At 43.9% G+C, this 18,504-nt stretch overlaps 1 protein-coding gene across 1 annotated transcript in view; it reads right to left on the reverse strand.

Annotated features, from left to right (window-relative positions):
• Window positions 1-12,414: 12,414 nt before the first annotated feature.
• LOC148501209 (putative N-acetyltransferase camello) overlaps window positions 12,415-18,504 on the reverse strand; it is a 59,254-nt gene continuing 53,164 nt past the window's right edge. Inside the window, exon 2 of the mRNA XM_088450803.1 lies at window positions 12,415-13,169. Coding sequence (XP_088306929.1) covers window positions 12,486-13,148 — 663 coding nt within the window. The 5' untranslated portion in view covers window positions 13,149-13,169 and the 3' untranslated portion in view covers window positions 12,415-12,485. The remainder of the gene's footprint in view (window positions 13,170-18,504) is intronic.

Consider the following 18,504-nt stretch of genomic DNA (forward strand, 5'->3'; position numbering starts at 1 on the left):
CTCGATGTGTAAGTGGATTTGGGGTCTGGGTGTCTCCATTCCTCAGGCTCTGGTTAGATGGCGGTCAAGTGAAGAGTCCTTAAATTAGGTGTGGGTATCTTCCGATCTACGTTATCCAGTGCTTGAAAGTTACTGGAGGTGGGGGAAGTCAAAAATCTTTCCAGGAAGGAGATGGGGGAGAGGATTTTGCGAACTCACTTTTATGTTCCACTGTCACTAAGGGATTGCCCGAGCAGTGTCTCTTCAGCAGGGTTGGCTCTGATTAATTCAGAGAGAATACCGCTGAAGTTCAAAGATATTGCTTGGCTATCTTTCCATGGGATGCTTTACGTAACGGGTAACATGATGTGGAAAAATGCCAGTGATCGTGGTTGTCCATGGGAGGAATGTCTATCCTACTCCTACCTATACTACTCACACTGGTACACCCTAACACCTACCCTACTCCCACCTGTACTACTCGCACTGGTACACCCTCACACCTACCCTACTCCCACCTATCCTGGGGGCGGAGACTCTGCAGTGTGTGCTGTCTGAGCTGTGAGGAGGTTGTGTGGAGGATTGCTCTATCTGCTGCAGGTGTGTCCCGTGTCTGGGGGAGAGTGCTCCCGACGTTCAGCCCGTGGCTCGGGCTCTAAAGCAAAAGCCAAAGCAAAGACTCCTGGTGTCTGGATAACTAGTGCAACAGGCCAGTCCGGATCATCAGGACTGCATGAGCGACCGTGGAGGTAAGGATACTGAATTCTTTTTCTAACCTCTACATGCTCCTACCTATACCTTCTAAAACCTGCCTATAAACCTCTAAAATTGACGCTATTTGCGTACGCAGTCATACAGTAAATAAATGCCTTCAGACCTTGAACATGTGTTTCCAAAGCACAAAGTATGATTCAAGTAAAGTACAGATAGTTACACGCTGTGATCTAAGTACAATTTAGCGTAAAGAATTATACAGACCCAAGATAGTTATACATACGCACGCGCTCTGGGACCAGATACCAGCATCAGCAAGAAACCTCCGTCAATCAGCAATCAGCAAAAAGACTCCAGACTGGGGTCACAACACACACATTTATACCCTTACAGAAACCGACAACACAATAGAGAGGTTCGTTGTGATCCCATTGGTTCTCTGTCATAGTGCGTTTGTTACAGGACATTTAACAGGTTGATTCAAATGGACACAGAACAGTCTCTAACAGCTTGTTGCCTCTATTTCCCCTGCATGCAAATCTAGGCTGTTGGGTTCACAAAATATATTTTTGTGCTTTATATCTCTATGGTCCATAAGTTGAGAATGCATGTTGCGATCTTCACACCGATGATACCGGAAAGCTGTTGAGAAAGTGCAGATTAGTATAACACCAAACACGGCTTACTTATCACATATTAAACCTTAGATACCATATAGCCTTTATTTCACAGCATTTGTAATAAATGAATAAAACTTGGATCTTATACTTTAAAGCTACGGAACCTTTTATGTGAGTGTGCATTGTGTAAGTATTAGGGGTTTGGGTAAAGACGCTAGTTAGATTTATGTGACTTGGGGCAGATGTGCATGCATGCAGCTAATAAACAGCGTTCGCATGACGGATCTTGTGCATTCGCTAATATGCGTATTTACTGTGCAAATGGGATAAGGGGAAATATGCGTTCGCATAATGCTAATAATATGCGTTCGTACGATGTTAATTATAGCATCGCCATATGTACTTAAATGTGTTTCTCTAAAATGGCGCTGGATGGCCATTCGCAAAATGGCGTCGTGCAGATACTTATTTTTAAGATGGAGTCTGATTCTGTCTCAGCCACTAAACCAGCTTCGACAGAGGCAATATCATCAGCCCGGCTTCTGTGCAGTTGGAACCACAGCTTGTTCCCCCTATGTCTGAGGGTGCTCCTCTGTGTGATGGAACAAAGGATGAGCAGTGCTGGAAGCTACCTACCCTGTCGCTGTGGCCCAAGTGAAGAAACTGGAGTCACAGACGGATTCCCAAAAAACTCTCCCTGGGTGCTCCCTTGTGTGATGTAACACAGGGTGGAGTGACAGCAGCTACTGTCTGCCCAGGGGGTAGTAAAGTACATGGGGGGGTGAAGCCCCTTGATGCCTTGGAGAATGTTCCTGGATCCCCTGGTGATACTGGGCATGAAGAGGAAGATGAGGAGGAGGATGAGGAATCATTTGATTGCCTCTCTTTGTAATTCCTCAATAGAGAAGCAAAGCGTATACAGACCAGAATTAATGATAAGAAAAAAAAGAGAAATACCTGCTATAAATGGGAGAAACCAGTGTTAAAAGAAGTGATTGAAACCCTTTCTGTGACCCTGGAAAGGGTTAAAAATAAGCTGCAAGAAAAGCGCTTGGAAAGAAAAGAAAAGCAGATGCAAGCAGCAGTGAAAGGGTTACCAGTTCATGCAAAGGTCCAATCAAGGCCGACACCCATGGAAACAGATGTTACCAGTGTACCTGGTGATTGCAGCAGCAGCATCCCACAGCCTGTTTCTGCAACTGAAAGTGAAACAAACCTACGAGCTGATGACCAGGCAGAGAGTATACAGCTGGAGGCAGCAGTAGCTGAGTCTAATACAGCTGATGACCAGGCAGAGAGTATACAGCTGGAGGCAGCAGTAGCTGAGTATAATACAGCTGATGACCAGGCAGAGAGTATGCAGCTGGGGGCAGCAGCAGTAGCTGAGTCTAATACAGCTGATGACCAGGCAGAGAGTATACAGCTGGAGGCAGCAGCTGAGTCTAATACAGCTGATGACCAGGCAGAGAGTATGCAGCTGGGGGCAGCAGCAGTAGCTGAGTCTAATACAGCTGATGACCAGGCAGAGAGTATGCAGCTGGGGGCAGCAGCAGTAGCTGAGTCTAATACAGCTGATGACCAGGCAGAGAGTATGCAGCTGGGGGCAGCAGCAGTAGCTGAGTCTAATACAGCTGATGACCAGGCAGAGAGTATACAGCTGGAGGCAGCAGCTGAGTCTAATACAGCTGATGACCAGGCAGAGAGTATGCAGCTGGGGGCAGCAGCAGTAGCTGAGTCTAATACAGCTGATGACCAGGCAGAGAGTATGCAGCTGGGGGCAGCAGCTGAGTCTAATACAGCTGATGACCAGGCAGAGTATGCAGCTGGAGGCAGCAGCAGTAGCTGAGTCTAATACAGCTGATAACCAGGCAGAGAGTATAAAGCTGGAGGCAGCAGCTGAGTCTAATACAGCTGATGACCAGGCAGAGTATGCAGCTGGAGGCAGCAGCAGTAGCTGAGTCTAATACAGCTGATGACCAGGCAGAGAGTATACAGCTGGAGGCAGCAGCAGTAGCTGAGTCTAATACAGCTGATGTCAAGGCAGAGAGTATGCAGCTGGGGGCAGCAGCAGTAGCTGAGTCTAATACAGCTGATGTCCAGGCAGAGAGTATGCAGCTGGGGGCAGCAGCTGAGTCTAATACAACTGATGACCAGGCAGATAGTATGCAGCTGGGGGCAGTAGATGAGTCTAATACAGCTGATGACCAGGCAGAGAGTATGCAGCTGGGGGCAGTAGCTGAGTATAATACAGCTGATGACCAGGAAGAGAGTATACAGCTGGAGGCAGCAGTAGCTGAGTATAATACAGCTGATGTCCAGGCAGAGAGTATACAGCTGGGGGCAGCAGTAGCTGAGTATAATACAGCTGATGACCAGGCAGAGAGTATACAGCTGGAGGCAGCAGCAGTAGCTGAGTCTAATACAGCTGATGTCCAGGCAGAGAGTATGCAGCTGGAGGCAGCAGCTGAGTCTAATACAGCTGATGACCAGGCAGAGAGTATACAGCTGGAGGCAGCAGCAGTAGCTGAGTCTAATACAGCTGATGTCCAGGCAGAGAGTATGCAGCTGGAGGCAGCAGCTGAGTCTAATACAGCTGATGACCAGGCAGAGAGTATGCAGCTGGAGGCAGCAGCAGTAGCTGAGTGTAAGACAGCTGATGACCAGGCAGAGTATGCAGCTGGGGGTAGCAGCAGCAGCTGAGTCTAATACAGCTGATGACCAGGCAGAGAGTATGCAGCTGGAGGCAGCAGCTGAGTCTAATACAGCTGATGTCCAGGCAGAGAGTATGCAGCTGGGGGCAGCAGCAGTAGCTGAGTCTAATACAGCTGATGACCAGGCAGAGAGTATGCAGCTGGAGGCAGCAGCTGAGTCTAATACAGCTGATGACCAGGCAGAGAGTATGCAGCTGGAGGCAGCAGCAGCAGCTGAGTCTAATACAGCTGATGACCAGGCAGAGAGTATGCAGCTGGAGGCAGCAGCAGTAGCTGAGTGTAATACAGCTGATGTCCAGGCAGAGAGTATGCAGCTGGAGGCAGCAGCAGTACCTGAGTCTAATACAGCTGATGACCAGGCAGAGAGTATACAGCTGGAGGCAGCAGCAGTAGCTGAGTCTAGTACAGCTGATGACCAGGAGAGAGTATGCAGCTGGAGGCAGCAGCAGTAGCTGAGTGTAAGACAGCTGATGACCAGGCAGAGAGTATACAGCTGGAGGCAGCAGCAGTAAGTGAGTGTAATACAGCTGATGTCCAGGCAGAGAGTATGCAGCTGGAGGCAGCAGCAGTAGCTGAGTGTAATACAGCTGATGTCCAGGCAGAGAGTATGCAGCTGGAGGCAGCAGCAGTAGCTGAGTGTAAGACAACTGATGTCCAGGCAGAGAGTATGCAGCTGGAGGCAGCAGCAGTAGCTGAGTCTAATACAGCTGATGACCAGGCAGAGAGTATGCAGCTGGAGGCAGCAGCAGCAGCAGCTGAGTCTAATACAGCTGATGATGCAGTAAATATGGAGGATAAAGTTATGACAGAGGTGGTGGTGTCTGGAGCTGTGATTGCTGATTCCCAGGAGAAGTCCGTGACTGGGAACACAGTGGAGATGTCTTGCGAGCCTGAGGTGGAGGATGGTGCAGAAAAGGGCACTTTCGGTGAGATGGCTGTCCTGCAGGTGAGTAACAGTGTGCTGGGGAGAAGGCAGGTAAGAAGTGGCCGGTGATGGCTGAGCCCGATAGTGCCCGGCATGGACTGTTTCCACCTGTAGTGATGGCAGACAGTGGAGCCAGGAACACAGAGGGCATGGTATTCCAGGCTCAAATGGAGGTTGTTCTGGTGAAATTAAGGCTTGAGGAAGCTTTACTGAAAAGTGGCACTGAGGGGGATCTCCAGGTGAATCTGCAGTGGCAGGTGAATTACCTGTTGCTGGGGAGGCTCTGGGGATTGTTCCCGGAGACGTGCAGGGCGAGAAGGTTATAGGTACAAGGAGGTTTCCGCATGGTAGTGGTTTAGGAGGGAGCATAAAGGAAAGACAATTTGCACGAGGAATGCTTGCATTAGAAAAGACTGGGCTGCCGGAGGAGCAGATTAAAGTAATAGAAACTGTTTATGGAGATAAGATGCTTGTACCAGCCAGGGCTGCAGAGGCTGCCAAAATTATTTGTGATGATGTAAGAAGGAGAGAGGGTGGGGGGAGTGTGGTAACAAATGTATCGGACAAACAAACTGTTCCTAGAAGTATATCGTATGCTAAAATGGTGACAAGATCTAATGTTTTCAATATGAATGTGAATAATGCTGGTCCACAAATGCCGGGTGCAGCAGGCCAGGTTGGAAAAAGGAGAAATTTAATCCTGTTCCGATGGGCAGGAGAGGGGGAAGTTCCTACAAAGGAGACTTTCTTAAAAATTATTTTTGGTCTGGGGTTTAAACCCTCAGATTTATATGCTTGCATACACCTGGTCACATCTGCAGAGTTTGATTTGAGTTTTTTGTCCTACCAGGGACTACAAGTGTTCTGGACAAAATGGCAGGCATGTAAAATGTCAAAACCATATGATATGTACAGAGTAAATTTGGTTACAAAGCATGATAAAGTGAAGGTGCATATTCTAGTGAGGAATGAGTCCATTCCTGTACAAGATATTGCGTACTGGTTGTCCAGATATTGTGATATACAGTCTGACCTAAGCAAATCTGGATATACAATGGGGGTATGGGGGGGAGCTTGGGAGGCCCTGGTAAAGCTGCGTCATTCTGACAGAGGATTCATCCATGTACCGTCCGTTGCATACATTGGCAGGGATCGAATACAATGCTTCTACCAGGGTCAACCAAGAGCCTGCTTTAAGTGCGGGGATTTTAGGCATCTGAGCAGTGAATGTAATGTGATAAAATGTTCATTGTGTAATAAGATCGGCCATGTATCCAGAGAATGTGGGGTGGTCAAATGTAATTTATGTGGGGAAGAAGGCCACCCGTATAGCAGGTGTCCTCGGGCCAGCCATAATAGTGGGCAGGAGGATAGGCCAGAACCAAGAAGGGAGGAGGAGGAGGTGAGACAAAAAGAACCACTAGGTGTAGATGAACATGTAAAGCAGGTGCAAGGGAAACAGGTAGAGGAGACACCTTTTCAGGAGGTAAGGAGAGGAAATAAGAAAAAGAGGAAAGGTGAAGATGTGCAAGTTGTGCTAAGCAAAAAATTTGATGTATTTTCCTCTGATGAGGAGGAAGTAATGAGGAGTGGCGGAGAATTGATTTTGGTAACAGGGAAGGATAAGAAGCAAGCAAGGACAGTGACAAAGAAAGTTAATAAAATTGGAGGGGGGAGGACAGGAATAAAAGGAGGAGAAAGAGAGCAGATCAGGAGGAAGGTGATGGGGAGGGATTAGAGTGTTGCCCTGCTGGAACTCAGCTGGAAGAGGAAAATATGTGCTGTTTAGGGAGTGTGGTGGAGGAAGTGACGGTGATAGAGGAGACCCAGGGTACGGAGGAGGATAGGGTGGCTCAAGGTGTGTCCCAAGGCTCCTATGTAGGGCCGAGTCAGGTACAGGTACCTGGTACTGAGCATCAGGTTATCAAGTTTGTAACCAAACCTCCTGATCCTGGGCCTTCTCGTATGGGGGAGAAGGTCCCTGTAGACTGTCAGGGAGTAAGGGAGGAACGGGTAGTGACAGTTGTTGCTATGGAAGAGAAGGCTAGCCTGAGTAGGGTTAGCTTGTAGTTTTGTGGTGGATTTGGTGCTGGGAACTGTGCAAGGTAAAAGTAAGCAAGGTCTTGCATTTAATAATCTATACATCATGGATCCCCAACCCATACGATGTGCCACAATTAATGTGGCTTCCGTAGTTTCTGAACGTGCTCGTATAATGGCTTTTGATTTTTTTCAACACGGTTGAGGTTGATTTTTTGTTTCTGCAGGAGACTAGGATTAGTAAGTTGGATTTCCTCCACAAAGCGAACCATAAGTGCAGGAGGGGTCCTTCTTACTGGTCTCTTGCGGCCGAGCCGTACGGTGGGGTGGCAGTGCTTTTTACTGACATGGTAACTGTGTACAAGGTTATAGAGTTGCAAGCAGGTAGATGTATGATTTTGGATATCAACATGAAGGGACAGGACCTTAGGTTAATTAATATTTATGGTCCTCAGTCACAGTGGGATAGGAAATGTCTCTTCATGGAGATAAAACCTTTTCTTTTTACGGCCCAGCAAGTTATCTTTGGTGGTGATTTTAATACCATAATTAGGCCAAAAGATAGGGGAGGCTCAAAGAAAACTCTGGGCTATGACTCCAATTTTTTAGTTAGCATGATTAGACAGGCGGGTCTGGTAGATGTGCATATTTGGCATTTCCAAGACCTCACAGGTTTCACCTCTTTTAGTGGTAGTCATAGATCTAGAATAGATAGGTTTTTTGTTAAGGAATCTTCAAAGAACTCATCTTAAGGGGTGAGGTTAGTGGAGTTTTCCGATCACGCTTTTCTCTCAGTAACTTTGAATGCCTCAGAAACCCCTCAGAAAGGGCGGGGCCTGTGGCGATTGAACTCAGAGCTTCTGGAAGAAGAGAGCGTTAGACAATCCTTTAGGGTCTTCTTTCAATTTCAGGAGACACTTTTGGAGGCAGGTTGGAGTAGATCTGAGTGGTGGGAGGTGATTAAAAAGAGAATCCGAAAGTTTTTCCGTGGGTCTATTGCTAAAAAAAACTTGTTAAGACGTAACATCTACCATAGCCTGAGAAAGAAATTGATTCTCTTGATCTCTGAGGAGGGAGATAGTGGGGAAATCTCCCGGGTGAAGGCTCAGATGAAGGAGTTTCAGTACAACCAACTGGCATCCTTGGTTCTGGAGAGGGATTATGGAACATACCACTTGCCAGATCCCTACCAGAGCTGTAGGAGGTCAGTTGATGCCAATGAGATCAGGGGACTGAAGGATGGACAGGGTGTTTTTCATATTGATAAGAAGGGCATTCTGGAAGTGATTGAGTTCTATTATTCAGATCTTTTATCTGAGCATTCACTCATCAGGGAGAGGATGGAGGAATTTCTGAGGAGGACACCAGGTTTGGGTTCTCAGGTTGTTTCTTCTGAATCTTTGGAGAGTGATATAATGGCAGAGGAAGTTAAGGTAGCGATAGAGGGCTTAAACTCCAAAAAATCTCCAGGACCGGATGGTTTAACATCTGAATTCTATAAGACCTATAAGGTCTGAAAAGACCTCTTAATTCCTCGCCTTGTGGAAGTATTTAATGAGAGCCTGGATGAGGGAGTCCTCCCTCCTTCCATGAGGTTATCTGCACTTATACTACTGTCTAAAGGAAAGGATCCATCCCGTATTGAGAACTGGTGCCCCATTGCCCTTCTTAATACAGACAGGAAGGTTTTGGCAAAGGTACTGTTCAATAGGCTATCTGAATTTTCTGAGCTGTTGCTTTCCCCCTCTCAGCACTGTACGGTGAAGGGCCGTAGCACCTTTAGTGCCGTCCTAGGTGTCCGGGAGGTCATTGAGCGGTGCAGGGCTGAGAAGTGTGGAAAGTATTTACTGGCATTGGATCAATCTAAGGCTTTTGATCGGGTAAACCATGAGTACCTTTGGGCCCTACTGAAAAGGTATGGTCTTCCAGAGCTGGTGGTGAATTGGCTGCAGGCTATTTATCGTCAGGCCGAGAACTTCCCACTTGTAAATGGTTGGGTGGGTCCCACTTTTGGGGTAGGCTCTGGTGTTCGTCAGGGATGCCCCCTGAGCCCCCTCCTATATGTTTTTGTGATTGACCCCTTTGTCAGAAGGGTAGAGAGTGGAACTGTGGGTGGGGTGCAGCTGAGCCCAGAGTTTCCGCTAAAGGTGGTGGCCTACGCAGATGATGTCACGGTGGTTCTCTCCTCACGGACAGAGGCCCGTGATGTGGAACATCTTATCTGTGAATACTCTGAAGCCTCGTGCTCCAGGGTAAACCGTGAAAAGTGTGACGTTTTCTGGATGGGGGAGGAGGGTGATGAATTTTGCCTTCCGGACAGCTTCCCTCGGGCCAGTCAGCAGATTAAATTCTAGGCATAACATTTGACCATGGTGACTATGCCTTCCTAAATTGGGATAAGAAGCTGGAAGATGCTACCAAGAAGGTAGAGAGCTGGAAGAGATGGAAGTTATCTCTGAGGGAAAGGGTTGACTTGTGTAAGACTTGATTCCGATTTTTTTATATGTCAGTTATGTGTGTTTTTTGCCTCAATCTATGTGGTCCAGATTGAATTCCTTGTTTTTCCTTCTTTTGTGGGGAAACGGGGTCAATATTGTCAGGAGAAACATCACCTACAGACCGAGGAAAGACGGGGGTTTAAATATGGTAAACCCCGTTGTCTTTATTGTAACAGCCTTTTTAAAATTTAATCTTGGGAGTTTGATTTTAGATGCTCCCCCTCGGTGGGTAGAGGGATTTAGATTCTGGATGTTCCCCTTCCTCAGGTTGTGGCTAGAGGGTGGCCAGGTGAAAAGCTTTCGGATTCGGTGTGGTTACCTCCCGATCTACGTCATCCAGAGTTTGAAGGTGAAGAGGCGTTTTGGCATGGTGGTGAGTGAAGTCAAAAACTTCTCTAGAAGGGAGTTGGAGAGAAGAATTTTGCAGACTCACTTCCATGACCAGCTGTCCCTGAGGGACTGTCCGAGTGATGTCGCTTCGGCCGGTTTAGCTCTGTTAAATTCACAGAGGATACCGCAGAAGTTTAGAGACATTGCTTGGCTCTTTTTTCATGGAAGACTTTATGTTGGGGAGAATCTCAGGTGGAAGAGTGTCAATGATCGTGGTTGCCCACGGGAGGAGTGTCCAGGGGGTGGTGGAGACGATGGACCACTTTCTGCTTGAGTGTCCCTTTAATGTAAAGGTTTATGAGGAGGTGTCAAAAGCCATTGGTATTCCCTGCCTTTCGGGGCTTAGGTACCCTGAGTGGGATTATGGGGTAGTCAGAAGATACGGTGGATTTAATTTAGTCACGATTTATTTAGTTAGTTTAGCAGTTAGATTTCACACGTGGAGCGCACGGTGTCAGGTGTCCATAAGGAAAAAGGTCCTCCCCTATAGGAATGTGGTGGGTTTGATTCTTCAAGAGGTGAGAAGGATGATGGATCTGGATAGGGAGGGGTTGGATGCTGTCGGCTGGTCTCGTCGGTGGGGCCAGTTGAAACCCCCTTGAGTGGGTGGCAAACAGTCTCTCTGAATTCCAGCTTTGGGTTTTCTTTTCTCTTTTTTCACTCCCTTGTAGATGGTTTTTTGAAGTATTTTGTTTTATTTATGGAAAGGTTTGCATACATCTGCCTGTAGGTGTTGGTGATGGGTAATATAGTTTAGGGTTTGATGTATGATTTAGATAGTTTCCTTTTACTTGAGGTGGTTTCTAAATCCTTGCTTAGTTTTCCCTTGCAGGTGGTGGATTGTATATAGGTAGTAGGGTAGATAAGTGTTTGTATTAGGTTAGGAAAAGTATAATATGAAGTAATATTATGTATTTTTTTTGCCTTTTTTATTAAGTTTTTGATTTTATGTAATTATTTATTTAAATTTTATGTATTTATTATTATACGTGTTGCAAGTTTTAGTAAAACGAAGCATGACCTATACTGCTCACACTGGTACTCCCTCACACCTCCTCTACTCACACTGGTACACCCTCGCACTTCACCTACTCCCACCTATACTACTCACACTGGTACACCTCACACCTACCCTACTCCTACCTATACTACTCACACTGGTACACCCTCACACCTACCCTACCACCTATACTACTCCCACTGGTACACCCTCACACCTCCCCTACTCCCACCTATACTACTCCCACTGGTACACCCTCACACCTACCCTACCACCTATACTACTCACACCCGTACACCCTCACACCTACCCTACTCCCACCTATACTACTCACACTGGTACACCCTCACATCTATCCTACTCCCATCTATACTACTCACACTGGTACACCCTCACACCTACCCCAATCCCATCTATACTACTCACACTGGTACACCCTCACACCTACCCCACTCCTACCTATACTACTCACACTGGTACACCCTCACACCAACCCTACTCCCACCTATGCTACTCACAGTGGTACATCCTCACACCTACCCTACTCCCACCTATACTACTCACACTGGTACACCCTCACACCTACCCTACTCCCACCAATACTACTCACACTGGTACACCCTCACACCTACCCTACTCCCACCTGTACTACTCACACTGGTACACCCTCACACATCCCCCTACTCACACTGGTACACCCTCACACCTCCCCTACTCCCACCTATACTACTCACACTGGTACACCCTCACACCTACCCTACTCCCACCTATACTACTCACACTGGTACACCCTCACACCTCCCCTACTCCCACCTATATTACTCACACTGGTACAGCCTCACACCTACCCTACTCCCACCTATACTACTCACACTGGTACACCCTCACACCTCCCCTACTCCAACCTGTACTACTCACACTGGTACAGCCTCACACCTCCCCTACTCCCACCTGTACTACTCAAACTGGTACACCCTCACACCTCCCCTACTCCCACCTGTACTACTCAAACTGGTACACCCTCACACCTCCCCTACTCCCATGTTACTGCTCACACTGGTACACCCTCACACCTACACTACTCCCACCTATACTACTCACAATGGTACACCCTCACACCTCCCCTACTCCCACCTACACTACTCACACTGGTACACCCTCACACCTCCCCTACTACCTATACTACTCACACTAGTACACCCTCACACCTCCCCTACTCCCACCTGTACTACTCACACTGATACACCCTCACACCTACCCTACTCCTACCTATACTACTCACACTGGTACACCCTCACACCTCCCCTACTCCCACCTACACTACTCACACTGGTACACCCTCACACCTACCCTACTCACACTGGTACACCCTCACACCTCCCCTACTCCCATGTTACTGCTCACACTGGTACACCCTCACACCTATTCATATTATTGTATAAGGATCTCCCTGATCTTCTGTTTTATGTATATCCTTATTTCCCTTACTCTCAGGTGCTGCAAACACTGTTTCCTTACAAATCAATTAAAATAGTACTTATAATAAGAAGAACTTTATTATAGATTTATAAAGTGCTGCAGTTCTTTATGAACAGTGTATCTCTCTGTTTATTGATCTTTAATCCTATATTCATAAGTCTTGATAGAGAAATTAGCAAATTTCCCAAACAACGATGGAAGGATCCTGGTATCTGTGTTCTGGAAACCCAGTTTTTCATATAATTTGTGAGATGCCATTTGTATCATTGAGGTTTCCAGCCTCACAACCTTGTATCCACGCTGACAAGCAAAGTCTATCACTTTCAGGCACAGAGCCTTGGCGATGCCTTGGTGTCGCCAGTCCTTTGCCACGGACAAGCGCCTTAGTGTCATAACGTCACCAGAACGTGGGACTGACTGAACGGCCACCATGCCTATAATCCTGCCATTGGACTCCACCACCCAAAAGCAGGAGTTGTTGCTTGCCATGTAGTACTCTTCAATGTCAAGTAGGTCCCCTCGCTGACTCTCCTCCACATACTGATGGAACTCGGACAGCAACAGCCGCCGGCCTGCAGTGAACACAACAGCCAGACTTATCAGGGACAGCAGGTAGGACCTTGATATTAGAAGCAGGGTGATAAAAGATATAAAGAGAACAAACTGGACACGGGGAAGCTTCAGCACGTAGGCACAGGTAGCGGGAACATGCTCCATCATCCCTTCCGAAAACAACATACGAACTGCATTGTAGTCTTTGTTCTTGTAGATCCGTACGGTGTACTCAGCCATCGCCTGTACTCACAGCAGAGCCTACGGTGACATGGGAAGACAGAGATAAGTGTTGTATGTTCTATGTTACAGTCATAGTGGTATATGCAGGGGCGGAAAGGGCCGCCGGGACAGCGGGAAGGTTCCCGCTGGGCCGGTTCCATTCTCCCCCCTGCAGGGCCAGTTCACAGTACCTTGCAGGCCGTCTCACACTGCCTGCCGGCCCGGGCTCGCGGCTGTGCTTCCGGAATTTGCGTTCCAGTCTAGAGCGCATGCCGAAAGCTTCAGCCTTCCTGCCTGCCTCGCTGGACTATTGACTGGCCAGCGCAGCGGCTCCCCTTCACCCGCGGCGGCATCAGCAACAGCGCCTGGAGCTGGGTGACATCAGCAAGAGATGAGGTGGTATACTGATGGCCAGGCACTCTGTAAACCCCAATCGGGGGTATGTACCTTGCTCCAGGTGCCCTCACAGGTCGAGTTCACTCCCCTTAATACAAACAGCAAAAGATCAGCGGCACTCAGTAGTCTTCCATATTGGTGAAAAAGGTGTCTTTATTTCGGGGTTAGGTGACCCCATCTTCAGAACACGTGTGTGTTCCTGAAGACGGGGTCCCCTAACCCCGAAATGGGGTTGGAGGATCAATCCCGCCCCCTTAACAAACAACACCCCCTCAAAAGACCCCGCCTCCATTTGGGCGGCTTCCAGAAATTTCCCGGGATGGTTTTCCATCCCAATCCGCCCCTGGGTATATGTAATACGGAGTGATTTCTGCCATCATTCTGGAGAGTAAGCCTTTAGATTTTATGCAGCAATAATTTAAGAGGCAAAACCAGATCTGTTTCACTGTATAATAATAATGTAACACTGTGTATAGGGTGTGGTAATGATGGGACACTGTATAATAATAATAATGTAACACTGTAGTGTGTGGTAATGATGGGACACTGTATAATAATAATAATAATAATGTAACACTGTAGTGTGTGGTAATGATGGGACACTGTATACTAATAATAATGTAACACTGTAGTGTGTGGTAATGATGGGAAACTGTATAATAATAATAATAATGTAACACTGTAGTGTGTGGTAATGATGGGACACTGTATAATAATAATAATGTAACACTGTGTAATGTGTGATAATGATGTGACACTGTATAATAATAATAATAATGTAACATTGTGTAGTGTGTGGTAATGATGGGACACTGTATACTAATAATAATGTAACACTGTAGTGTGTGGTAATGATGGGACACTGTATAATAATAATAATAATAATGTAACACTGTAGTGTGTGGTAATGATGGGACACTGTATACTAATAATAATGTAACACTGTAGTGTGTGGTAATGATGGGAAACTGTATAATAATAATAATGTAACACTGTAGTGTGTGGTAATGATGGGACACTGTATAATAATAATAATGTAACACTGTGTAATGTGTGATAATGATGTGACACTGTATAATAATAATAATAATAATGTAACATTGTGTAGTGTGTGGTAATGATGGGACACTGTATACTAATAATAATGTAACACTGTGTAGTGTGTGGTAATGATGGGACACTGTGTACTAATAATAATGTAACATTGTGTAGTGTGTGGTAATGATGGGACACTGTATACTAATAATAATGTAACATTGTGTAGTGTGTGGTAATGATGGGACACTGTATACTAATAATAATGCAACACTGTGTAGTGTGTGGTAATGATGTGACACTGTATAATAATAATAATGTAACATTGTGTAGTGTATGGTAATGATGGGACACTGTGTACTAATAATAATGTAACACTGTGTAGTGTGTGGTAATGATGGGACACTGTATATTAATAATAATGTAACACTGTGTAGTGTGTGGTAATGATGGGACACTGTATATTAATAATAATGTAACACTGTGTAGTGTGTGGTAATGATGGGACACTGTATACTAATAATAATGTAACACTGTGTAGTGTGTGGTAATGATGGGACACTGTATAATAATAATAATGTAACATTGTGTAGTGTGTGGTAATGATGGGACACTGTATAATAATAATAATGTAACACTTTGTAGTGTGTGGTAATGATGTGACACTGTATAATAATAATAATGTAACATTGTGTAGTGTGTGGTAATGATGGGACACTGTTAATAATAATAATAATAATAATAATAATAATAATAATAATAATAATAATAATAATAATAATAATAATGTAACACTGTGTAGTGTGTGGTAATGATGGGACACTGTATAATAATAATGTAACACTGTGTAGTGTGTGGTAATGATGGGACACTGTATAATAATAATGTAACACTGTGTAGTGTGTGGTAATGATGGGACACTGTATACTAATAATAATGTAACACTGTGTAGTGTGAGGTAATGATGGGACACTGTATACTAATAATAATGTAACACTGTGTAGTGTGAGGTAATGATGGGACACTGTATACTAATAATAATGTAACACTGTGTAGTGTGTGGTAATGATGGGACACTGTATAATAATAATAATGTAACACTGTTTAGTGTGTGGTAATGAAGGGACACTGTATATTAATAATAATGTAACACTGTGTAGTGTGTGGTAATGATGGGACACTGTATACTAATAATAATGTAAGACTGTGTAGTGTGTGGTAATGAGGGGACACTGTATAATAATAATGTAACACTGTGTAGTGTGTGGTAATGATGGGACACTGTATACTAATAATAATGTAACTGTGTAGTGTGTGGTAATGATGGGACACTGTATAATAATAATAATGTAACACTGTGTAGTGTGAGGTAATGATGGGACACTGTATATTAATAATAATGTAACACTGTGTAGTGTGTGGTAATGATGGGACACTGTATACTAATAATAATGTAACACTGTGTAGTGTGTGGTAATGATGGGACACTGTATACGAATAATAATGTAACACTGTGTAGTGTGTGGTAATGATGGGACACTGTATACTAATAATAATGTAACACTGTGTAGTGTGAGGTAATGATGGGACACTGTATATTAATAATAATGTAACACTGTGTAGTGTGTGGTAATGATGGGACACTGTATACGAATAATAATGTAACACTGTGTAGTGTGTGGTAATGATGGGACACTGTATATTAATAATAATGTAACACTGTGTAGTGTGTGGTAATGATGGGACACTGTATACTAATAATAATGTAACACTGTGTAGTGTGTGGTAATGATGGGACACTGTATACTAATAATAATGTAACACTGTGTAGTGTGTGGTAATGATGGGACACTGTATAATAATAATAATGTAACACTGTGTAGTGTGTGGTAATGATGGGACACTGTATACTAATAATAATGTAACACTGTGTAGTGTGTGGTAATGATGGGACACTGTATACTAATAATAATGTAACACTGTGTGGTAATGATGGAACACTGTATACTAATAATAATGTAACACTGTGTAGTGTGTGGTAATGATGGAACACTGTATACTAATAATAATGTAACACTGTGTAGTGTGTGGTAATGATGGGACACTGTATAATAATAATAATAATGTAACACTGTGTAGTGTGTGGTAATGATGGAACACTGTATACTAATAATAATGTAACACTGTGTAGTATGTGGTAATGATGGAACACTGTATACTAATAATAATGTAACACTGTGTAGTGTGTGGTAATGATGGGACACTGTATACTAATAATAATGTAACACTGTGTAGTATGTGGTAATGATGGAACACTGTATACTAATAATTATGTAACACTGTGTAGTGTGTGATAATGATGTGACACTGTATAATAATAATGTAACACTGTGTAGTGTGTGGTAATGATGGGACACTGTATACTAATAATAATGTAACATTGTGTAGTGTGTGATAATGATGGGACACTGTATACTAATAATAATGTAACACTGTGTAGTGTGTAATAATGATGTGACACTGTATACTAATAATAATGTAACACTGTGTAGTGTGTGGTAATGATGGGACACTGTATAATAATAATGTAACACTGTGTAGTGTGTGGTAATGATGGGACACTGTATAATAATAATAATGTAACACTGTGTAATGAGGGGACACTGTGTAATAATAATGAAGCACTGTGTAGTGTGTGGTAATGATGGGACACTGTATACTAATAATAATGTAACACTGTGTAGTGTGTGATAATGATGGGACACTGTATACTAATAATAATGTAACACTGTGTAGTGTGTGGTAATAATGGGACACTGTATAATAATGTAACACTGTGTAGTGTGTGGTAATGATGTGACACTGTATAATAATAATGTAACACTATGTAGTGTGTGGTAATGATGTGACACTGTATACTAATAATAATGTAACAATGTGTAGTGTGTGGTAATGATGTGACACTGTATAATAATAATAATGTAACACTGTGTAGTGTGTGGTAATGAGGGGACACTGTATAATAATAATAATGTAACACTGTGAAGTATGTAGTAATGATGTGACACTGTATAATAATAATAATAATGTAACACTGTGTAGTGTGTGGTAATGATGGGACACTGTATACTAATAATAATGTAACACTGTGTAGTGTGTGGTAATGATGGGACACTGTATACTAATAATAATGTAACACTGTGTAGTGTGTCGTAATGATGGGACACTGTATACTAATGATAATGTAACACTGTGTAGTGTGTCGTAATGATGGGACACTGTATACTAATAATAATGTAGCACTGTAGTGTGTGGTAATGATGGGACACTGTATACTACTAATAACGTAACACTGTGTAGTGTGTGGTAGTGATGGGACACTGTATAATAATAATGTAACACTGTGTATAGGGTGTGGTAATGATGGGAAACTGTATAATAATAATAATGTAACACTGTAGTGTGTGGTAATGATGGGACACTGTATAATAATAATAATGTAACACTGTGTAATGTGTGATAATGATGTGACACTGTATAATAATAATAATGTAACACTGTGTAGTGTGTCGTAATGATGGGACACTGTATACTAATAATAATGTAACACTGTGTAGTGTGTGGTAATGATGGGACACTGTATACTAATAATAATGTAACACTGTGTAGTGTGTGGTAATGATGGGACACTGTATACTAATAATAATGTAACACTGTGTAGTGTGTGGTAATGATGTGACACTGTATAATAATAATAATAATGTAACATTGTGTAGTGTGTGGTAATGATGGGACACTGTATAATAATAATAATGTAACACTTTGTAGTGTGTGGTAATGATGTGACACTGTATAATAATAATAATGTAACATTGTGTAGTGTGTGGTAATGATGGGACACTGTATAATAATAATAATAATAATAATAATAATGTAACACTGT

The sequence above is a fragment of the Taudactylus pleione genome, unplaced genomic scaffold (genome assembly GCF_031769625.1).
Source record: "Taudactylus pleione unplaced genomic scaffold, aTauple2 ptg000525l, whole genome shotgun sequence".
Classification (NCBI taxonomy): Eukaryota; Metazoa; Chordata; class Amphibia; order Anura; family Myobatrachidae; genus Taudactylus; species Taudactylus pleione.